Genomic DNA, 25,060 nt, shown 5'->3' with positions numbered 1-25,060 from the left:
CCCAATCCTCCAGTCTCCCACTACTCTTCGTGACTTTGTACACGAGCTTTTAATTTGATACTATCTTTTATTTCCTTCGTTATCCAAGGCTGGCTCTCCCCACACTTACTGTCCTTACTTTTGACTGGAATATAATACTGTTGAGCACTGTGAAAAATCTCTTTGAAAGTATTCCACTGTTCCTCAACTGTCCTACCAAATAGCCTGTGCTCCCAATCCACATTAGCCAACTCCTCCCTCATCCCGTTGTAGTCTCCCTTATTCAAGCGTAATACACTAGTTTTAGATCTAACTATTTCATCCTCCATCTGAATGCAAAATTCAATCATACTATGATCACTCTTTCCAAGAGAATCACTGACTACAAGATATTTAATCTTACCTGTCTCATTGCACAGGACTAGATGTAAGGTAGTATTTTTCTTGTAGGTTCACTAACATGCTGCTCAAGAAAGCCATCACGGATGCATTCTATGAAGTCCTCCTCAAAACTTCCTTGACCAACCTGATTCACCCAATCTATGTGGAAGCTAAAATCCCCCATGACCACTGACATTCCATTCTTACAAGCCCCAGGTATTTCTTGGTTAATCGCCTCTGCCACTGCAATATTTTTATTGGGTGGCCTATAGACAACACCCACCAGTGATTTTTTTTCCCTTTACTATTCTTAATCTCTACCCAGATGGACTCAACGTTCTGCTCTGTAGATCTCATATCATCTCTCACAATTGCCCTGATCTCATCCCTAATCAAGAGCGCCACTCCACCTCCTCTGCCTTCCTGCCTATCTTTCTGTATTACCTGATACCCTTGGATATTTAATTCCCAGTCATCTCCACCTTGCAACCAGGTTTCTGTAATGGCCACTAAATCGTATGCCTTGGTACTGATCTGTGCCACAAGTTCACTAACCTTGTTTTTAATACTACGGGCATTTAGATAAAGTGCCCTTATACTCATTGTCCTTTTAGAATCTAGTGACCTATGCAATTTTTGCTTTTTACTTTTATGCACTCTACTCTTAACTTTTTTCTTCACTAACTCCAGCTTTGTTCTCTGCATCACTTCCCTCTTCTTTTCTGTGGGTTCCCCTCCTCCTGCCATATTAGTTTAAAGCCTCCCCAACAGCAATAGCAAACACTCTTCCTAGGACATTGATCTCGGCCCTGCCCAGATGTAGACCGTCTGGACGGTACCGGTCCCACCTCCCCCAGAAGCGGTTCCAATGCCCCAAGAATCTGAAACCCTCCCTCTTGCACCACTGCCCAAGCCACATATTCATTCTAGCTATCCTGCTATTCCAACTCTGGCTAGCAAGTGGCACCGGTAATAGTCCTGAAATGATTACCTTTGAGGTCCTACTCTTTAATTTATCTCCGAACTCCCTAAATTCAGCTTGTAGGACCTCATTCCGCTTTCTTCCTATATTGTTAGTACCAACATGCACCACCACAGCTGGCTGCTCACCCTCCCCTTTCAGAATGCCCTGCAGCCTCTCCGAGACATCTCTGACCCTTGCACCCAGGAGGCAACACACGCACACGGGAGTCCTGTTTGCGGCCACAGAAGCTCCTCTCTATTCCTCTTACCATGGAATCCCCTACCACAACAGCTCCGCCACTCTTTTTCTTGCCCTCGTGCGCAGCAGATCCACCCATGGTGCCATGATCCTGGCTACTGTTGCCTTCACCTGATGAGCTATCTCCCCCAACAGACTCCAAAGCGGTATATCTGCTTTGGAGGGAGATAACCGCAGGAGACCCCTATACTACCTTTCTTGTTGGTCACACATTCCCTATCTTTCCTTAGATCCTTAAACTGCGGTGTGACCAACTCACTAAATGTGCGATCCACAACATGCTCAGCATCTCAAGATGCTCCAAAGTGAGTCCATGCGCGGTTCCAGTGCCTAAACCGCTGAAGAATCCTTGCCTTTTTAAGCTCTTCCCACTCTCTACTGGCTGATGTCACACACCTGCACAGTCTTGCCTCTCTTTACCCCGAGTAGTAAAATGACATCGCTCCGAAAATCCCTTCCGACGTTCCACTCACAACCTTCTTGCTTCGAGAGGGCATATAGGAGCGAGATATACCAATCAGTTGAGTGGTGCTGCAGCAACAACCTTGCACTCAATATCATTAAGACCAAAGAGCTGATTAAGAACTTCAGGAAGGGTAAGACAAGGGGACACAAACCAATCCTCAGAGGGATCAGAAGTGATCAATTTCAAGTTCCTGGGTGCCAACATCTCTGAGGACTTAACCTGGACGCAACATATTGATGCAGCTATAAAGGCAGCAAGACAGTGGCTATATTTCATTCGGAGTTTGAGGAGATTTGGTTTGTCAACTAAAACACTTGAAAACTTCCACCAATATACCACGGAGAGCACTCTGACTGGCTGCATCACCATCTGGTATGGCGGGGGGGGGGGGCGCTGTTGCACAAGACTGAAATAAGTTGCAGAAACTTGTAAAATTAATCAGCTCTATAATGGGTACCAGCCTCCGTAGTATCTAAGACGTCTTAAAGGAGCGGTGCCTTAGGAAGGTGGCATCCACCATTAAGGATTCCCCCATCACCCAGGACATGCTCCCTTCTCATTGTTACCATTGGGAAGGAGGCATAGAAGCGTGAAGGCACACACTCAGCAATTCAGGAACAGCTTCTTCTCCTCTGTCTGCCGATTTCTAAGTGGACATTGAACCCTTGAATACTACCTGACTACATTTTTATTTCTGTTATTTTGCACTACTTATTTTAACAACTATTTAATAGACATACATATACTTAATGTAACTCAGTTTTTTCCTCTATATTTATCATGTATTTCATTGTACTGCTGTGTAAAGTTAACAAATTTCACGACATATGCCAGTGATATTACACCTGATTCTGATTGTTGTTTGTCCTGTTGGGCGTGGTCTTTCACTGATTCCATTATGTTTCTTATATTTACTGCGTATGCCCATAAGAAAATGAATCTCAGAATTATTTAGGGTGATGTATATGTACTTTGATAATAAATTTACTTCAGAATTTCACTCTAAATGAAGATTAAAATATACTTTAAAATATTTAAAACATATCACAAACCATTCACCTAGGCATCAGTATTAATCCTTCCACACAGTGGATTTGGGGAATCTAAAGAAATAAACAGGAACCATGGCCCCAAGGTAACATGTTGTAACTTTCTGCCAGCTCAGAACTCAAGCTGCTAAACAGGGGGAAAACAAAAACCTTCAGAAGACAAATATTAATTTTAAAAGACGTGACCAAAGGAGGTCAGGAATGCATGAACACTCACACTGGCAGACATAGGTGCACACACACACACATCTAGCAGCAGCCTTGTTGCACTGCTGGCACTTCATTATTTAAGTAAGACTTGAAGAATAATTTCATCTGTATTCTTTGAAGGACAAGGTCCCATGGTACTACACGAAGGATAAATATTGTCGTGGTCTTGCACAACATTTATCCCTCAGCTAAACAATTTGTTGTTATTTTGATGCTTTTTGTGAAATCTTGCTATTTTTTATATAAAAGTAACTTTAAAGAGAATTTCACATACCATATATCAAAACTTAAGTCATAATTTATCCAGTTAGTTAAATATGTATAATGTGTCTAGACTTACATTTAATCACCTTAAAATGAATTATTTAAAAATTATCTGTATCAAAGTAACTTCTGTATTGTTTAAAAATTATTTGAATACTCTTTAATGAGCTATGAACAGAATTCTGTACTGGTGTGCTGATTATTTAGATCATAATCCTATGGATGACAATTTTCCAAAAAATTCTTTGGCTATTATCACTGATTTCCCTCAAAGGTGATGTATAAAAACATGTAAATGAACAGTAGCACTGAGCATAAAACTAACTTAATTCTCAGTTTTTGTTTGAATTCTCTAGAAACAATGTCAGAATGTGATAAAACACACAACTCAAAACTGCTTACAGTATTATTACCCAGACTAGCAAAAAACATTGTCAAATATCTAGGGATAATTAAATGGGAGAACCATACTCAAGACCTACTAAGAAGATGCTTCACTAAACTTACTCTAAATGTGTCAGTCTTTGTTCCGTTATGGCCATAGTCGGCTATTAGTGCTGCTCCGCCATCTTCAGCGATTCGACTAGCTAGGCTATGGATAATGACACCAGCCTCAGGGCAGACCTCCAGATGGTCTCTTTTATCATCCCTCTGTTTGAAAAGTTAAAGACTTCAACTATTGAAATAAACAGCAGAAGTAAAATACACCAAGTAGTAAAACCACATATAACTTTTAAGGCATAATTTTAAAAAAAATTATAAATCCATCCATTGAACATACCAATTATATACAATCGATCAAAATTGTATAATTGATTGCCCCATGCAACGACATGAGAAATGAAAAGTGCTCCGTAACCTGTATTATATACAATGAATTTTGGTTAAATAGGCCATCAGTTAATTGGGGCAGTCACTTATAGGACAACTCTTAAAGAACAAACACTAATCAAGAAAACAGCCGGAATTCCCTTCATTTATTTGGGACATTATGTCGCATCATTGGGATAGGGACTGTTGCCGAATGGATTCCAACTCACGTCAGTTGTGTGCTGATGTGAAAGTGGGAGTGGGAATGGGAACAAGAGTTGAACTAGCATGCAACCCAGAGCCCTGATGTAGCCTCCTCTACAAATGTGACAACTCTAATAAAGAACTCTCAAATCAAGAAAACGCTGAATTGCAATTTTGCATTTAGTCACATTAAATAAGCAAATATAAAACAAAGATTAGATTTTCACTTCTTTTGTCTTCCTGTGTGATATTATGAAGCTATTACACTGCACTTCTTTCATTGTTTTTTTAAAACTTGGACAGGGAATTTCCAACAGGCTCTCTCCACTATTTTGCCTAAGTTTGGGAAAAGTAAACCCAGCTTAAATGCTGAGGGTATTCTCCCCCTTGTATTTTTAAAAATCTAAACTAAATTCATTGCAGCAATACAATTTAAAATCCACCTGAATTAACGTTTTTGAAGCAAAAGTGGCAGAGCGTGCCAGGACAAACCGAAGCTTTTCTGGTGAACGTGGTTCAATATCAATCAGTATTTCACGCCATCCCTGCTTGGTTTTCTGTAAATTTAAAAACACAAAATCAAAATGACCAGTTAAAGAAAACTGTAGCCACCTTATTTTATTTCATATCAACAGAAAATGTTACATTAGACCATATGACATAAGAGCAGAGTTAATCACCTTCTGAACTTAGGGAACTTTACCAATGGCTAATGAGGAAGCAAATATCCCTGCAAGGACCTACGCAATTTCCTCGTCTCCCACAAAAACCAAGAATGCCCTTGGGACTTATCCATCTTAATTTGCTATAAAGCTGCTAGTATCTTGTACCTGGTAATATAAATATTTTCCAAAACATCTCCTCTCATTTCCCTCATCTCTTGAACAACCATGATTTTCTCTCAGTAAGCACAAAGGAGAAATATTAGTTGAAAATCCGATCCATCTCCTGCGGTTTGAGACATAGGTAGACCTGCTGATATCTAATGGGACTGGTTTTCTCCCCAACTTTCCTTTTACTCTGAATATAGCTATTAAACCTCTTTGGATTCTCCTTAATCCTACCTGCTGGATCCATCTTATATCTCTATCCATTCTATCCATCTTAGAATGAGACAGAATAAGATCTGTCTCATTCTAAGACTGGCATCGCATGGTTAGGAGGAGAAAACAGGCTCCTTTCATTTTCAAGATGAATGTTCCAACACATCGATGTTGTGGAGACAAATATTAACTATTTAACTGATCTATTCGCATGCCTTGTGGCAAAACAGATCAAGAGGAATGAACAAAGAAACAGAAATTGCGAAACAAAACTGCTCGGTTTACCTGAAACTTGTGGATGGGAAGCACATCAAAAAATTCATGTGCAAGATAAAAGCCAAAACCTGAAAACGGAAATGTGATTTGTAAAAGTTATTGTGATCATTCCAGTTGTGAAATGGTTGAAAGTTTCATTTAACGTGTTTAAAGTATCCAATTACAATTAAACATGCTTTGCACATCTTCCATTCCAGCTAAAGTTACACAAAGTTCAAAGAAATATGGGCACAATTATGTTGGAAAATTGAGTACACAAATCCCATCTGAGTACTTAACTAAACAGTGTTAGAAGCAAGTGGAATAAGCAACAAATGAAGCCTGAACATACAACTTTATAAATAATTAGGGTGTATTTCACACTAAAATCTGAAACTCAAAAAAGCAGAACTGAAACCAAATTAGCAAAAAAAACAAAGCTTTTACTTAAGGAATGTCCCACTCAATATGTTATATTAATGTTACATTTTCTGCAACATGCCTCCTGCCTTCTATCACACTGCAACTTTCTATTTTAGCCTTTTCTTAGATTTCCCTTCTCAGTTAAGGAGATAATCTTACCTTTTGGTACATCCTGTAAATCCTTGTACCAGGCAATTGGAAGCCCTGTCTTGGTAACTCCTGCCTTATAAACTTCAGCACTGGGATCATGTAATAAGCTGTGCTCCCCTTCAGTTAAAATCTGTGCTTGAGTTTCACTGAGCTTTGGACTCACTTCAACCAAGTGAATAGAAATCTCACATGCCCTCAACACCGAACCGAGTTGGTTGAAGACCTAATTTCCACCAAAAGGAAAAAGTACAAACAAGTATTAACTATTAAATTTGGTGCAGTTGAGGAAGAGCGTGATTAGAAAAAACTGCTGTTTAAAATGTTTGACATGCTGTGCAAGATGGCATTATAAGCTCAATGCTGAGACTGCTCTTTTATGATATGGATTCCATTCCTCAATTTTTTTATCTTCACTATTTAACTTTTTATTATTGTTTCTTGTTTCAAATAGTTTCCTTAAGTGGTGACAATGAGGGGGGCAGTGAAGAAGGCATATGACATTCTTCCCTTCTAGGTTGGTCACAATATATAAATGTTGGGACATTACGTGCCAACGTTACAAATTACTAGTTATTCCACACTAACGCACAGTTCAGATCACCACGCTGGAGAGAATAGAGAGGACATTCCCCTGGATGTTGCCTTGATTGGAGGTCTTTAGTTTTAGAATGAGATTGGATAATTAAGTGTGGATCAAAGAAAACTCAGCAATAATCTAATAGAGATATATAAAATTATGAGGCATAGATAAAGTTCAAAGTTAAAAATAAATTTATTACTTAAGTACATACATGTCACCCTGAGATTCATTTTCCTGCCGGCATACTCAACAAAGACATAACAGAACAATAATCATAATATAATCAATGAAAAACTGCATCAACTTGGGTGTTCAACCAGTGTGCAAAAGACTAAAACTGTGGAAATACAAAACAAAAGAAATAATAATAATAAATAAATAAGCAATAAACATAGAAACATAGAAAACCTACAGCACAATACAGACCCTTTGGCCCACAAACTTGTGCCGATCATATCCCTACCTTAGAAATTACTAGGCTTACCTATAGACCTCTATTTTTCTAAGCTCCATGTACCTATCCAAAAGTCTTTTAAAAGACCCTATCGTATCCGCCTCCACCGCCGTTGCTGGCAGCCCATTCCATGCACTCACCACTCTCTGCGTAAAAAGATTACCCCTGACATCTCCTCTGTACCTACTTCCCAGCAACTTAAACCCATGTCCTCTTGTGGCAACCATTTCAGCCCTGGGAAAAAGCGTCTGACTTTCCAATGCCTCTCATCATCTTGTTCACCTCTATCAGGTCACCTCTCATCCTCTGTCGCTCCAAGGAGAAAAGGCCAAGTTCACTCAACCTGTTTTCATAAGGCATACTCCCCAATCCAGGCAACATCCTTGTAAATCTCCTCTGCACCCTTTCTATGGCTTCCACATCCTTCCTGTAGTGAGGTGACCAGAACTGAGCACGGTACTCCAAGTGGGGTCTGACCAGGGTCCTATATAGCTGCAACATTACCCCCTTGGCTCCTAAATTCAATTCCAAGATTAGTGAAGGCCAATATACCGTATGCCTTCTTAACCACAGAGTCAACCTACGCAGCTGCTTTGAGCGTCCTATGGATCAGACCCCAAGATCCCTCTGATCCTCCACACTGCCGAGAGTCTTATGATTAATGCTATATTCTGCCATCATATTTGAGAATAGATATTGAGAACGTGAGATGAAGAGACCTTGAAAGTGAGTATGTAGATGTATGTATGAAAGTGAGTGGGGCAGATAGTCAGAAATTCCACTTGCACCCCATGGTAGCGATATGAAAAACTAGAGTGCATGGGCAAGCTGAGAAGAAAGCAGTTTTGTTTTAATTTTACACACACACCCCATGTCATATAAGATAGTGGAGTCAAGTACTCAAGTACAATAACTACATTGAGGAGACATTTAGACAAGGCACAAATAAATACCTAAATAAAATATAGAAGAGCACAGATCCAATGTGGGCAAATGGAATTAGTACAGATAGGCAGAAAAGTTGACATGGACATGGTAGGCTGACAGATCCATTTCTGTGCTGTACAGCTCTACGTCTATGACTCCACAATGCCTGTATTCTCATAAAACATGGAAATCCTTCGTGATTTCACTATAGTCAACAAACCACTTAATTTGCTCAAGGTATAGAAAATTATTTGCTGATATCCATTCTTTCTCTTGGTAACTGTAACCATTAAGAATCACTACAAGATGAAGCATGCTGAGAATCATTAATAGTACAGATCGGGCAACATATGTGATGTCATCATGGAGCTGATGGTTAACTAAAGCAAATTAAATGAAAGCATAATCAAATATCATAACATAATAATTCTGGGTTGAGAATGTTTGATGTGACAGTGGATTGAACAATTTTTCTTTGAAATAACTGAAAGGCCATCTATATTAGCTCATAGACTGGAAAAGCTTCTACCTGGCCTCATCCACTTAGACCAGACTGGATTCATTCAGCAAAGACAAACTCAGGACAACATAAGGAGAACTTTACACATACTAGAACAGGACAGAGACAATGGTAGTGGGATTATATGCTGAGAAAGCTTTTGATTCAGTTAGTTGGGTATTCCTATACAGAGTGTTAGGAAGATTCGGCTTTCAAGAAAAGTTTATTAAAGTAATCCCACATTTTATATGACAGCCCTACAGCTCGAATTAAGATAAATGGGGACCTCTCTGACTCTTCCATTTTAGAGAGCGGAACTAGACAGGGATGCCCAATTTCTCCTCTCCTTTTTGCACTATATATTGAACCTCTTGCCCAACTAATAAGACAGAGTGAAATTGCAAAAGGTATCAAGGTGGCAGGGATTGAACAGAAGGTGGCGCTATTGCAGATGACGTTTAGTCTATTTGAGTGAACCAGAAAAATCATTCATAGGATTGTTTACACTGTTGGATGAGTTTGGGAAAATATCAGGTTATAAAATTAATGTAAAGAAAACGCAGGTTTTGTCCTTAAATTATACAGCATCCAAAAAACTGCAGGATACAGATAATCTTAAGTGGGAAGCTAAATCATTAAAATATTTAGGAATAACCCTGCCAAAAGATCTTTCAACATTGTCACAGGCAAATTATGGGCCATTAATTTCAGAGATAAAAGCAGATATACATAGGTGGAATCTTATCCCCTTTTTAAGTTTAAAGTCAAGGATAAATATCATAAAAATGAATATTCTCCCTTGGTTACTTTACCTTTTCCGGACTTTACCTGTGGAGGTGGATGATAATTCAGGGAATGAGACAAATGGATTTCCCACTTTATCTGGCAAGGAAAGAAACCTAGAATCCGATTTAACACCTTACAGTTAGGAAAGGAAGGCGGAGGTATGGCACTTCCTTGTTGAGAAATTATTTTTATGCTTCACATATAACCCCTCTGTTATATTGGTGCAATAGGGAATATAAGGCTAGATGGAAGGAAATAGAATTTGGACTGATTGACAGTTTTCCTCCGCAGGCCTCAATAGCAGACAAAGGATTGATGGCCCAATTGGAAAAGATTAAAAACAGCTGGATTGATCTCACATTAAAAGTATGGCAGAAGGTGGCTAATTCATGTGGAATCAATAACATGTTAAAACTTTCCAGAGGGTGTGCTTATGATACCGAATTTCTTCCCAGTAGAGGAGATAAAAGATTTGAACTGTGGATAAAGAAAGGTCTTACAACCTACCTCTCATTCACACATAAAAGTGTATTTCAAAGTTTTGAATCCCTGCAGGACAAACATGGCCTAGAACACAATGAGTTTTTTACGAACCTTCAAGTACAACATCATGTTAACTAGAGTTGTAGATATACAGACTTAACAGAAGAATTAGAATTTTTCAAGGTTCTGAATTCGGCTTACAGTTCAATACCAAGTAAATCAATTTCTCGATTATACAATGCCCTCTCTCATGCCAAAAATGAAAACACATTTTTATATTAAAGAGAAGTGGGAGAAAGAAGAGGGGTTGCTACTTTCAGAGGAGGCTTGGGGGAAAATATGCAGCTTCCAGTGGTCTTCGACTAACTCTTTGATTTGGAGAGAACATTGTTGGAAAAATCTTATAAGATACTTCAGGACCCCATACCAGGAAAAATATAAAGACAAGGTGAAGGTGTGGCTCCAAGGAGGCAAATCATTTCCATATTTTTTGGGATTGCCCTACATTAAGTTTATATTGGGAAGGTATTCACAGAACATTAGTTAAGGTATTTAAGACTCAGATAGCTCTAAACTTTGAGACTCTCTACTTGGGGCATGTATTGTTTTTGGAACAGACAAGAGATACAAAGCTGCTGCAGGCCCTTTTAGCGGCAAGTAAGAAATCAATCACCAGAAAGTGGTTAAATCCAACATCACCTACATTAGAAGACTGGCATGAAATTATTTTGGAAATACTTAAAATGGAAAAGATGACCTACTCTCTGAGAATTCAAAAGGAAAAAGTTTATCAAATTTGGAATAAATGGATTGAATTTATAACCCCAGAGCGAGCAGACTTTAGATGACTCTCCTAATGGTTTATAATGTTTGTCTCACCAACATAGTAATGGTGTTAACGTAAGCACCCTTGGCTCGAATGTCTACTGTTCCTTTTTTTGGAAAATGTGGAATAAACACAAGTAAAGAAAAGATCTGGGGAAATTTTGGACCAGAAAGAAATGGACCAGAAGAGATACATGGAAATTAGTATTCAACCACTGTTATTAATATTTTTTATAACAACTATTATCATTACTTAAGTTTAAGAGAGTGCAAGTACAATTGCACATAAACACCTATTTGAATGCCTAATTATTTTCTATATTATCTCAATGTGAATGTACAAATTAATATAAATTTACTCACATAAAAAATGGAAAAGGTTATATATGTAAAAAAAAGTCTGTGTATTACTTGTGAATACCTTATCCAAATGAAAACAAAATTTAAAAAAAAATTTAAAAATAAAAAACTGAAGGGCAGTATCAGTTTATGACATTCTGCCTGTCTGTTTGCTTATGTATTTCAATGTCATAAGAACATAACAAATAGCAGCAGGAGTCAGCCATCTGGCCTGTCGAGCCTGCTCCATCATTCAATAGGATCCTGGCTGATCTGGCCATGGACTCATCTCCACCAGCCTGCCTTTTCACCATAACCCTTAATTCCCCTACTCTGCAAAAAGAGAGTCATAGGGAAGTCATGGAGTCGGAGAAGTATAGCCCAGAAACAGGCCCTATGGCACATCTAGTCCATGCCAAAACCATTTAAACTGCCTACTCCCATCAACCTACATCAAGACCACAGACCTCCATACCCCTGCCAACTATGTATCTATCCAAACTTCTCTTAAACATTGAAATCAAGCAGCTCACTCCACACTCTCATGCTCCTCTAAGTAAAGAAGTTTTCCCTCATGTGCCCCTTAAACCTCTCACCTTTCACCCTTAACCCATGAGCTCAGGTTGTAATCCCACCCAAACTCAGTGGAAAAAGCCTGCTTGCACTTTCCCTATCTATGCCACTCACAACTTTGTATACACCTATCAAATCTCCTCTCAATCTTCTACGTTCTAAGGAATAAAATCCTAACCTATTCAATCTTTCCTTATAACTCAGGTCCTCATACCCGGCAACGTCCTTATAAATTTTCTCTGTACTCTTTTAGTCTTATTTACATCTTTCCTGTAGGAAGGTGACCAAAACTGCACACAATACCCCAAATTAGGCCTCACCAACTGCCTGTTCATCCTCCCACTGAACGATGCTGCAGACTCGATCAGAGATGTCGTGGACCCAGGCACCCGGGAGGCAACATACCATCTGAGAATTTTGTTCTCCCCCACAGAACCTCCTTTCTGTTCCCCTAACCAAGGATTCTCCTATAACAACAATGTGCCTCTTCTCCCCCTTCATTTCTGAGTCACAGAGCCATACTCCGTTTCAGAGACCCAACTGCTGTAACTTTCCATGATGTTTGTAATTTTATCAACAGCGTTAGATTTTACCAGCCCCATATGAAAAAAGAATCTTGTGTGCCTTTTCTTTCAGAGAAACAAATTTTATACTGTTCTAGAATATGAATTGTTAAATCTAACTTGGAAAATAATTTGTCACCTGAATTTATGCAGATTCCGAAAGAATAAAGGAAATTCAGTGAATCACAGTTTACTGGCCCGTTGGTTAATCGGGGCAGCCACTTATTTGAGACAACCCTTAAGGAACAAAAACTAGTTGAGAAAATAACCCGAACTCCCTTCATTTACTTGGGACACTATACCACCTAACTGGAAGAAGAGACTGCTGCCAAACAGTTTCTAGCATCAGTTGTGTGCACTTATGTGGCCTTCATACACTGTGCTTAGAGCAAACAGCTTCTAAATAGCATCAGTTTCATGTAATTGTGTGATATTATGCATTTGGACTGATGGATGCAGATTCATAAAGAGACTTTTGATCATTCTGTTTTTTTTAAATTTTGGCTTTTAAAAACTTCAGACCCAAAAAGATTTGACACTATCCTAAAAAAAAATACACTACAGGACCATATTATAAGCCGGGATGCTAGGAAATTTATTGTTGGATTACAACACCACTTCATGCAGGAAGGCAGTGCATGCAGTCCATCACCTGCACTAGGTGTCTGCACTGATTTTGTTCATTTACAATCAAAAGAACACGACAGCGTACAATGTATGTCCTCTGTCGGTAACTATTAGAAAACAATACAGAGTTTTATAGACAAACAACAGGAATTCTGCAGATGCTGGAAATTCAAGCAACACACATCAAAGTTGCTGGTGAACGCAGCAGGCCAGGCAGCATCTGTAGGAAGAGGTGCAGTCGACGTTTCAGGCCGAGACCCTTCATCAGGACTAACTGAAGGAAGAGTGAGTAAGGGATTTGAAAGTTGGAGGGGGAGGGGGAGATCCAAAATGATAGGAGAAGACAGGAGGGGGAGGGATGGAGCCAAGAGCTGGACAGCTGATAGGCAAAAGGGGATACGAGAGGATCATGGGACAGGGGGTCCGGGAAGAAAGACGGGGGGGGGGGACCCAGAGGATGGGCAAGAGGTGTATTCAGAGGGACAGAGGGAGAAAAAGGAGAGTGAGAGAAAGAATGTGTGCATAAAAATAAGTAACAGATGGGGTACGAGGGGGAGGTGGGGCCTAGCGGAAGTTAGAGAAGTCGATGTTTATGCCATCAGGTTGGAGGCTACCCAGATGGAATATAAGGTGTTGTTCCTCCAACCTGAGTGTGGCTTCATCTTTACAGTAGAGGAGGCCGTGGATAGACATGTCAGAATGGGAATGAGACGTGGAATTAAAATGTGTGGCCACTGGGAGATCCTGCTTTCTCTGGCGGACAGAGCGTAGATGTTCAGCAAAGCGGTCTCCCAGTCTGCGTCGGGTCTCGCCAATATATAAAAGGCCACATCGGGAGCACCGGACGCAGTATATCACCCCAGTCGACTCACAGGTGAAGTGTTGCCTCACCTGGAAGGACTGTTTGGGGCCCTGAATGGTGGTAAGGGAGGAAGTGTAAGGGCATGTGTAGCACTTGTTCCGCTTACACGGATAAGTGCCAGGAGGGAGATCAGTGGGGAGGGATGGGGGGGACGAATGGACAAGGGAGTTGTGTAGGGAGCGATCCCTGCGGAATGCAGGGGGGGGGAGGGAAAGATGTGCTTAGTGGTGGGATCCCGTTGGAGGTGACGGAAGTTACGGAGAATAATATGTTGGACCCGGAGGCTGGTGGGGTGGTAGGTGAGGACCAGGGGAACCCTATTCCTAGTGGGGCGGCGGGAGGATGGAGTGAGAGCAGATGTACGTGAAATGGGGGAGATACGTTTAAGAGCAGAGTTGATAGTGGAAGAAGGGAAGCCCCTTTCTTTAAAAAAGGAAGACACCTCCCTCGTCCTAGAATGAAAAGCCTCATCCTGAGAGCAGATGCGGCGGAGATGGAGGAATTGCGAGAAGGGGTTGGCGTTTTTGCAAGAGACAGGGTGAGAAGAGGAATAGTCCAGATAGCTGTGAGAGTCAGTAGGCTTATAGTAGACATCAGTAGATAAGCTGTCTCCAGAGATAGAGACAGAAAGATCTAGAAAGGGAAGGGAGGTGTCGAAAATGAACCAGGTAAACTTGAGGGCAGGGTGAAAGTTGGAGGCAAAGTTAATAAAGTCAACGAGTTCTGCATGCGTGCAGGAAGCAGCGCCAATGCAGTCGTCGATGTAGCGAAGGAAAAGTGGGGGACAGATACCAGAATAGGCACAGAACATAGATTGTTCCACAAAGCCAACAAAAAGGCAGGCATAGCTAGGACCCATACGGGTGCCCATAGCTACACCTTTAGTTTGGAGGAAGTGGGAGGAGCCAAAGGAGAAATTATTAAGAGTAAGGACTAATTCCGCTAGACGGAGCAGAGTGGTGGTAGAGGGGAACTGATTAGGTCTGGAATCCAAAAAGAAGTGTAGAGCTTTGAGACCTTCCTGATGGGGGATGGAAGTATATAAGGACTGGACATCCATGGTGAAAATAAAGCGGTGGGGGCCAGGGAACTTAAAATCATCGAAAGGTTTAAGAGCGTGAGAAGTGTCACGAACATAGGTCGGAAGGGATTGAACAAGGGGTGATAAAACAGTGTCGAGGTATGCAGAAATGAGTTCGGTGGGGCAGGAGCAAGCTGAGACAATAGGTCGGCCAGGACAGGCAGGTTTGTGGATCTTGGGTAGGAGGTAGAAACGGGAAGTGCGGGGTGTGGGAACTATAAGGTTGGTAGCAGTGGATGGGAGATCCCCTGAGCGGATAAAGTCGGTGATGGTGTGGGAGACAATGGCCTGGTGCTCCTTAGTGGGGTCACGATCGAGGGGTAAATAAGAGGAGGTATCCGCGAGTTGTCGCTGTGCCTCTGCATGGTAGAGGTCAGTACGCCAGACTACAACAGCACCCCCCTTATCGGCGGGTTTGATAATAAGGTTAGGATTAGTGCGGAGGGAGTGGCGAGCAGAGCGTTCCGAAGGAGTGAGGTTGGAATGGGGACAAGGTGCGGTAAAGTCGAGACGGTTGATGTCCCGTCGGCAGTTAGCAATAAAGAGATCCAGAGCAGGCAGAAGACCAGAGCGGGGTGTCCATGAAGAAGAGGAGGGTTGAAGACGGGAGAAGGGGTCATCGGTGGGGATGGAAGAGTCCTTGCCGAAGAAGTAGGCTCGGAGATGGAGACGGCGGAAGAAAAGTTCCGCATCGTGGCGAACACAGAACTCGCTGAGGTGTGGGCTAAGGGGGACAAACGTGAGGCCCTTACTGAGAACAGAGCGTTCTGCCTCCGACAGTTGAAGGTCGGAGGGGATGGTAAAGACCTGGCACGGATGAGAGCTGGGATCAGAGGGGGGAGGGGGGAGGCTGGGGGTGTCAATGGAGAGGGGAGGGTTGGAGTGAAAGGAAGATGGAGCCTCTGAGGGCCAAGGAGTTGACGGTGGGATCTGAGGAAGACGGGGCTGCGGAGTGGTGGAGGGGGAAGGGGAGACAGGAGTCACAACAGCAGCACATAAAGACCCGGCCTGGAATTCAAGGCTGGCGTCGCAGTTGGTGGTTGCGCAATCACTGTGAATGTGTCCATGGTCGTTGCTGGAGTCCGGGTTTTGAATATGCCCTGAGGTGTTGGAGCAGAGTTTTATAGTGCTGCAGTAGTATTGATAGTGTTCTATTTTGTTTCATATTTCATTTAAATACATAATTCCTGGGTGTTACTATTTCAGAGGATGTGTCCTGGAACCAGCACGTAAATGCAATTGCAAAGAAAGCATGGCAGCACCTCTACTTCCTTAGGAGCCAGCAGAGATTTGGCATGACACCACAAATGTTGACAAACTTCTATAGATATGTAGTGGTGGTATATTTACAGACTGGTACGGGAACACCAATGCCTTTAAACAGAAAATCGTACAAAAGGTAGTACATTCAGCCTAGTACATCATGGGTAAAGACCTCCCAACCATTGAGCACAGCTACATAAAATGCTGTCATAGAAGAGCAGCATCCATCATCAGAGATCTTCACCAACCAGGCCATGCTCTTTCCTCACTGCTGCCATCAGGTAGAAGGTACAGGTGCCTCAGGACTCACACAACCAGGTTCAAAAGCAGTTACTACCCCTCAACCATCAGGCTCTTGAACAAAAGAAGATAACTACACTCACTTGCCCACCCGTTGAGGTGTTCCCACAACCAATAATCTCACTTTCAGGAATATCTTGTTATTTCATATTCTCGTTATTTATTGCTATTTATTTATATTTGCCTAGTTTGTTGTTTTACACTCTACTTGATCTTTCATTGATCCTGCTATAGTTCTTAATCTGTAGATTTGCTGAGTATGCCCACAGGAAAATGAATCTCAGGGTTGTAAGTGGGGACATACAAGTACTCCGTTAATAAAACTTACTTTACTTTGTAGTCAGAATGTTTATATGATTGGGCCAGTGAAGTTTCCAGTTAATGGTTCCCAGAAATTTAATGGCGCAGGACACAGTGACATAATGCCACTGCGTCATAAGGTTAAATGGTCAGACTCCCTCATCCGAGATGATCACTGGTATGGTAGGAGTGTTCCTTGCCACTTTTCTGCTCATAGCTGAACGCTGTCAAGGTCCTGTCACATGTAGGCTTGATGTGTTTCATGTGCTGAGGAATATGTGAATATCAGCAACCATCTCCACTTCTAACCTTATGACAGAAGGAAGAGGTAGCTGCAGGTGGTTGGGTCTAGGACACTGCTCTGAGAAACTCACACAGCTAAATTGCAGCATAACTAATTACTAGATGTTTTCCTCCTGATGCCAGTTAATTTCCAGGAATTCCTTCACAAAATCAAAACTTTTTCTTTGTGCCAAGATCTCTCGCCCTCAACATTTCGAAGTTGGTGCAGCATGACTGCGGGAGATTGCCTTGGACATTTTGCTTGCGATTGTGAGGCTCTATTCGACAGTGATAATGTAAGGCGCTGCAGGCCTGTTGCCCTATCTGGTGGAGGGACAGTCGAAATGGGAGCTCTGTAGCCTCGGTTGTAGCAAGGACCTAGCCTCAAGCCTCAGACTTGCCTGCTGCTGCAGACCAGGTGAGAAGACGTAGAAGCGTTACAGTATGGTGTCCAACTTGGCTGGGGCCTGGTCTCTCCCATCAGACCTGACCTCCCGTGTTCGAGAGGTGGAATGACAGGGTGGATTGCGTGTGACCGCACACTGCCAGGAGACTGAACCATCGGTTGCCAAACAACATCGCTCATGTTTTATTTTAAAGTGAATACGCTTCCTTGCTTGCTATTTTGAATTATGTTACTCACTACTTTGAATGTTTGCTTGCTATTTTGAATGCTTTGCACCTTGGCCCCAGAGCTCATTCAGCTTTATCTATGTATGGTTTGAATGATAATTAAAACTTGATTTGATTTGATCTCATTCCAGCATCTGCAGTGTCTCTTGTGCCCCTAGCATTGTGACAATGTCTAGAGCCAAGTAGTCCACATGGAACCTAAAATAGAAATTGGCATGCAGTTTATTGGGAGATTAGAAGACACTTTTTGGCCTAGACACCAGCATGTTTCCTTTCTACATGATGAATGAGAATAGGCTGGGTAATAATTTGCAGATTGGTCATGTCCTCCTTTTTGTGAACACAAGTTACTCAGGCAATTTTTCTCATTGGCAGGTCAGTACTACCGTTCACATCTTCAGACACAAAAAAAATGAATTAAGAAATGGTTAATAACTTACCCTTAGAACATCACTTGCTAAAGTACCCCTGCCAGGCCCAAGTTCTACCAGATGAAATGCCTCAGGTTTACCAGCAGCCATCCACTCACTGACGCACCAAATTCCAAGTAGCTTGGAGAACCAGGAGAAGGATGGAAAAAAAAACATTATTCTGACATTTAAGTTTTGAAATCCATGCACTTCAATTATGAACTGAATAGTTTAGAGGATTTTATTCACATAGTTACTTTTTAAATATTTTTAAGCACTTTACAGCCTATAAAATTCACTTCACTGATTTATGGCAGGAAACATGGAAGCCACTAGGAATACTGCAACAGCAGCAATGATATTGATCTGATAATCTCTTTTATTAATGTTGTCTAAGGTAAAATGTGTTGGCCACGTTATCTGAATAATACTCCTGCTCTACATTAAAATAGTACCAAAGACCAGAGTGAGAAGACAGTCTCAGTTTAAAGCTTCATTTTGACAGTGTGGCGTCACACTAGAACATCAGCTTAGGTGGTTGTGCTCACACCTTTAATGTGGAATTCGAGCTTTCACTTACAGGAGAGAGCACTACCAAATGGTGAGGTGATCCGATAAATTGTGACAAGAGTAGATAAAGGGACCAAGAGGACACAGAATGAAGATGATCAATGTGAGAACTTCTGCAGATGCTGGAAATCAAAAGCAACGCAGCAGCTCAGGCAACATCTCTGGAAATGAATAAACAGTCGACGTTTTGGGCCGAGACCTTTCGTCAGGACTGGAAAGGAAGACACCAGAATAAAAACTGGCTTTACATTGCATTTATTTTAATGCAAGAGCCTTAATGGGTAAGGTGGATGGACAGGCATGGATTGACTCTGGGGAGTGGAATCTCATAATTAAATTAAAGGCATCCGTTAGTCTTGCGAGACCATGGATCTGCGCCTGGAAAGTCTTCACTCTCCAGGGCGCAGGCCTGGGCAAGGTTGTATGGAAGACCAGCAGTTGCCCATGCTGCAATCTCATAGCCATAATAGAAACAGGTCAGAAAAAAGGACAGGACTGGCAGCTCAATGTTTCAAAATAAAGACGCTACAGGTGTGACAGAGGTGGAGGTAAGAGAGTACAAAGAGTTGCCTTCTTGGTGGAAGAGGACATAACAATGGTTCTTACAGAGGATAATCTCGCGGTATCATCCAGTGCGGCCATACGGTTAGAACTTAGAAACAAGGAGATGCTCCTTCTGACGAGATTGCATTGTAGGCCTCCCAATAGTCAATGAGAATTGGAGTAGCAGATATGTGGAGATTACAGCCACAGTAGCACAGCAGTTAGTGTAACGTTATTACAGCTTGGGGCATCAGAGTTCAGAGTTCAATCCCAGCGCTGTCTCAGTATGTCCTCCCCATGGAATGCGTGGGTTTTCCCTGGGAGCTCCAGTTTCCTCCCACAGTCCAAAGGCGTACCAGGTAGTTTAACTGGTCATTGTAAATTGTCCCATGATTAGGCTGGGGTTAAGCAGGAGTGTCAGGGGTTGCTGGGGTACTGTGGCTCGAAGGGCTGGAAGGGCGCTCTATCGCTAAAAAAAATTAATAAAATAAGTAACAGGGTAGCATTGACAGGAGATTTTAACTTTTGTCAAATAGATGAGGCCACTCAGTGTAAAAGGCTTGGACAGAGTGGAACTTGCGAAACGCATCCAAGAAAACCCTTATCAACATGCAGAGGGTCCTACAAGACAGCATGTGACGTTCTCCTAGGGAATGAGATAGGGCAAGTGGCAGAAATGTCTGTCAGCGAGCACTTTCGGACCAGTGACCACAATTCTAATAGTTAAGGCAAAGGATGCGACTGGTTCACGGGTTAGGGTCCTGAACTGGGGCAGAGCGAATTTCAAAGCCATTAGGCGAGATCTTGCAGAGGATGACTGCGCAAGATCGTTAGCAGGGAAAGGAGCATCTGCCAAGTGGGAGCTCATGAATCTCTCGATGACTACAACAAATGTAGGAGAGCATTGAAGAGGAGTTAGGCACGCAAAAAGAGGATACGAGAAGAATTTGGCAAGCAAGTTGAGGCAAAAATCACAAAAGATTCTACAGGCACATTTAGAGTAAAGGGTGTCTAGGAAGAGAAACAGGTCTTCTTAAACATCAGCATGTTTGTCTCTGTGTGGAACCAAAGGAAATGGGAGAGATTTTTAATATTTCTCATTAGGTTTGTATTATGGAGAAAATGATGGAGGCTAAGGAAATGAGTCTTGAACTACCTACTACTTTCTATGCAAAAGAATTTACCTCACACACCTCTTTTAAAAACTCCCCTTCCCATTCTTACATTTCCACCTGGGCAAAAAGACTCTGACTAGTTTTTCTACTATCAAGTCTCCTCTCAAATTTGTCTCTAATTGTCTGTAGCTGATAGTCTCAAATCCAGGTAATGTGATGGTGAACCTCTTCCACATGATCATCCTTCCTGTAATGCAGCGACCAGAACTGCACACAATACTGCAAATGTGTTAAAGTTCTACATAGCTGTAACGTGACTTTCTGACTTTTACAGTCAATGCCACAACTGATGACTGCAAGATTCTCACACAACCATCCCTCTGTACATCAGTGTTTCAAAGGGTCTTGCCACTTACCATATATTTTTCTCTTATATGTTTGACCTCTTGTCTGAATTAAACTCCATTTGCCATTTCTCTGCACTATTCTCCAGTTATTCTGACGTATCCTTTGACAACTTTCTTCACTATCCTCAACTCTTAGCAAGTTTTTCGAACTACAAGCATGGCTTTGTGAAGGGCAGATCGTGTCTAACAAGCCTGATAGAGTTCTTTGAGGAGGTGACCAGGCATATAGATGAGTGTAGTGCAGTGGATGTGATCTATATGGATTTTAGTAAGGCATTTGACAAGGTTCCACACGGTAGGCTTATTCAGAAAGTCAGAAGGCATGGGATCCAGGGAAGTTTGGCCAGCTGGATTCTGAATTGTCTTGCCTGCAGAAGGCAGAGGGTTGTGGTGGAGGGAGTACATTCGGATTGGAGGGTTGTGACTAGTGGTGTCCCACAAGGATCAGTTCTGGGATCTCTACTTTTCGTGATTTTTATTAACGACCTGGATGTGGGGGTAGAAGGGTGGATTGGCAAGTTTGCAGACGACACAAAGGTTGGTGGTGTTGTAGATAGTGTAGAGGATTGTCGAAGATTGCAGAGAGACATTGATAGGATGCAGAAGTGGGCTGAGAAGTGGCAGATGGTGTTCAACCCGGAGAAGTGTGAGGTGGTACACTTTGGAAGGACAAACTCCGAGTACAAAGTAAATGGCAGGATACTTGGTAGTGTGAAGGAGCAGAGGGATCTGGGGGTACATGTCCACAGATCCCTGAAAGTTGCCTCACAGGTAGATAGGTAAACACGAGGAATTCTGCAGATGCTGGAAATTCAAGTGACACACATCAAAGTTGCTGGTGAACGCAGCAGGCCAGGCAGCATCTCCAGGAAGAGGTACGGTTAACGTTTCAGGCCGAAACCCTTCGTCAGGACCAACTGAAGGAAGAGACATATCAGAATGGGCATTTTTAAAGAAAGGGGTTTCTCTTCCTCCACCATCAACTCTGCTCTCAAACGCATCTCCCCCATTTCACGCACATCTGCTCTCACTCCATCCTCCCGTCACCCCAATAGGAATAGGGTTCCCCTGGTCCTCGCCTACCACCCCACCAGCCTCCGGGTCCAACACATTACTCTCCGTAACTTCCGCCACCTCCAACGGGATCCCACCACTAAGCACATCTCCCCCCCCGCCCCCGCTTTCTGCAGGGATCGCTCCCTACACGACTCCCTTGTCCATTCATTCCCCCCCCCCCATCCCTCCCCACTGATCTCTCTCCTGGCACTTATCCTTGTAAGCAGAACAAGTGCTACACATGCCCTTACACTTCCTCCCTTACCACCATTCAGGGCCCCAGACAGTCCTTCCAGGTGAGGCGACACTTCATCTGTGAGTCGACTGGGGTGATATACTGCGTCCGGTGCTCCCGATGTGGCCTTCTATACATTGGCGAGACCCGACGCAGACTGGGAGATCGTTTTGCTGAACACCTACGCTCTGTCCACCAGAGAAAGCAGGATCTCCCAGTGGCCACAGATTTTAATTCCACATCCCATTCCCATTCTGATATGTCTATCCACGGCCTCCTCTACTGTAAAGATGAAGCCACACTCAGGTTGGAGGAACAACACCTTATATTCCGTCAGGGTAGCCTCCAACCTGATGGCATGAACATTGACTTCTCTAACTTCCGTTAATGCCCCACCTCCCCCTCGTACCCCATCCGTTATTTATATACACACTTTCTCTCTCTCTCTTTTTTCTCCCTCTGTCCCTCTGACTATACCCCTTGTCCATCCTCTGGGCTTTTACCCCCCCTCCCCTTTTTCCTTCTCCCTGGGCCTCCTGTCCCATAATCCTCACATATCCCTTTTACCAATCACCTGTCCAGCTCTTGGCTCCATCCCTGCCCCTCCTGTCTTCTCCTATCATTTTGGATCTCCCCCTCCCACTTTCAAATCTCTTACTAGCTCTTCCTTCAGTTAGTCCTGATGAAGGGTCTCGGCCCGAAACGTCGACTGTACCTCTTCCTAGAGATGCTGCCTGGCCTGCTGCGTTCACCAGCAACTTTGATGTGTGTCACAGGTAGATAGGGTAGTTAAGAAAGCTTATGGGGTGTTAGCTTTCATAAGTCAAGGGATAGAGTTTAAGAGTCGCGAGGTAATAATAGAGCTCTATAAAACTCTGGTTAGGCCACACTTGGAGTACTGTGTCCATTTCTGGTCACCTCACTATAGGAAGGATGTGGAAGCATTGGAAAGGGTACAGAGGAGATTTACCAGGATGCTGCCTGGTTTAGAGAGTATGGATTATGATCAGCCATTAAGGGAGCTAGGGCTTTACTCTTTGGAAAGAGGGAGGATGAGAGGAGACATGATAGAGGTGTACAAGATATTAAGAGGAATAGATGGAGTGGATAGCCAGCGCCTCTTCCCCAGGCACCACTGCTCAATACAAGAGGACATGGCTTTAAAGTAAGGGGTGGGAAGTTCAAGGGGGATATGAGAGGAAGGTTTTTTACTCAGAGAGTGGTTGGTGCATGGAATGCATTGCCTGAGTCAGTGGTGGAGGCAGATACACTAGTGAAATTTAAGAGACTACTAGACAGGTATATGGAGGAATTTAAGTTGGGGGGTTATATGGGAGGCAGGGTTTGAGGGTCAGCACAACATTGTGGGCTGAAGGGCCTGTACTGTGCTGTACTATTCTATATTCTAAACTTACTAATCAGCTTGTCTACATTTTCATTCAAATCATTCATGTAAAACACAAACATATGCAAACTCTGCCTTCTGCCCCCTTCCTTTCCTGTCCTGATAAGGGCCTCAGCACAAAACATTAGCTGTTTATTCCCTTCTATAGATGCTGCCTGACTTGCTGAGTCTCTCCAGCATTTTTTTCTGCTTCTCAAGATTTCCTGCGTCTACAGAATCTCATGTATGTATTGTATCACAAACAACAGAGATTCCAGCGTTGACACCCAAGGAAAACAATCGGTCAGACCTCCATTCTGAGAAACCCCACTCTATGACTACCCTTTGCCTTCTTTGGCCAAGCCAAATCTGAATCCAATCTACCAAATCACCATGACTATAAGAACACAGTTTACTTTTCAAGTAATTATGATTATACACAAATTTATTCCCACATTATTACAGTACATATCAAAAGTACTTCACCAGATGTAAAGTGCTTTGAGACAAGATAAAATCAAATGATGAATTACAGAAAAAGCAAGAACTTTCCCCAACTTACTTCTCCAAAAACCTGACTAATCTCAGGCGATGTAATAAAATCTCCTTGTGCTCCTAGAACTTCTCTGTGGTAATAATAACCCTGAAACAGACCACACCAAAATTCTGATTTACTTAATTCTACTTTTTAAATGACAATGTATGCAGTGCTGAAATTATAATACCAGCCAGCCCCAGTATGGTATCAAATGGAGGGAAAATTTCAGCCTAATCTAAAAGTAGCAATTTTGAAACAGTCAAAAATGATTTACGTACTGCGACAGGATTCGTTAAAACTTCTCTCATGTATTCTGCAACAGAGATTGGGCCTGTTGACTTTATTTTTGCAATTAGATGCTTTCGCATCAGTCTACCATTATCATGTTTTTTTGTGCTTTTTGAAGTTGTGGAGCACGACCTCATCAACTGACCAGCACATAAACCTCCAGAATCTGAAAGAAATGCAATATAAAACAGAAGCGATTTTCCAGTTACATACAACATCCATTTTACAAAGTCAATTTCATAGACTGAAATTTATAAAAAAAAAGGGCAAAAAAATCTATCTTGGGTAACTGGATGCAAATACGCGCAGAGTATGCAACGACTGCCTAACAAAATTCATAACATTTTGTTATCTGATTGAAAGACCTAACTGATTTTGATAACTCTGAAATCAGCTGGCTTCTTCCACCGTACCTGGAAAGTGTTTTCTGGCAATCGCATTAGAAATGCATTCAGAGAGACACTTCAGACCCACTCGGAATTTCATCCCGTTCAATTTAATCATCCTACACAGGACAAAATTCTATCACCACCTCACAGCATTGGGACTCCTCTTTATTGACCTCTGACCTTTCACTCTCCCAACCAGCCAATCACTATCACAGGTCCTAATCGCTAGGTAAAGAGCGTCGGTCTGACAGAAAAAAAGAGCGAGTTAACCTATCTATTTCGGAATGTAAAA

General features: G+C 42.3%; 1 protein-coding gene across 4 annotated transcripts in view; it reads right to left on the bottom strand.

The window, feature by feature from the left end:
• ndufaf7 (NADH:ubiquinone oxidoreductase complex assembly factor 7) overlaps positions 1–24,926 on the bottom strand; it is a 46,466-nt gene extending 21,540 nt beyond the window's left edge. The window contains exons 1-8 of one of the 4 annotated variants that reach the window (XM_063055571.1): positions 24,793–24,926; positions 24,370–24,545; positions 24,116–24,196; positions 18,274–18,384; positions 6,466–6,679; positions 5,914–5,972; positions 5,029–5,142; positions 4,079–4,222 (exon numbers count right to left, since the gene is read on the bottom strand). In XM_063055571.1, the coding sequence (XP_062911641.1) occupies positions 4,079–4,222; positions 5,029–5,142; positions 5,914–5,972; positions 6,466–6,679; positions 18,274–18,384; positions 24,116–24,196; positions 24,370–24,545; positions 24,793–24,883 (990 nt within the window). In that variant the 5' untranslated portion in view covers positions 24,884–24,926. The remainder of the gene's footprint in view (positions 1–4,078; positions 4,223–5,028; positions 5,143–5,913; positions 5,973–6,465; positions 6,680–18,273; positions 18,385–24,115; positions 24,197–24,369; positions 24,546–24,792) is intronic. The other 3 variants (XM_063055572.1, XM_063055573.1, XM_063055574.1) reach the window with 3 other exon arrangements.
• Positions 24,927–25,060: the final 134 nt, after the last annotated feature.

Source organism: Mobula hypostoma, chromosome 8 (assembly GCF_963921235.1).
Source record: "Mobula hypostoma chromosome 8, sMobHyp1.1, whole genome shotgun sequence".
Classification (NCBI taxonomy): Eukaryota; Metazoa; Chordata; class Chondrichthyes; order Myliobatiformes; family Myliobatidae; genus Mobula; species Mobula hypostoma.
Note: the sequence above shows the minus strand (reverse complement) of the source record. Positions and strands in the feature narration are given on the sequence as shown.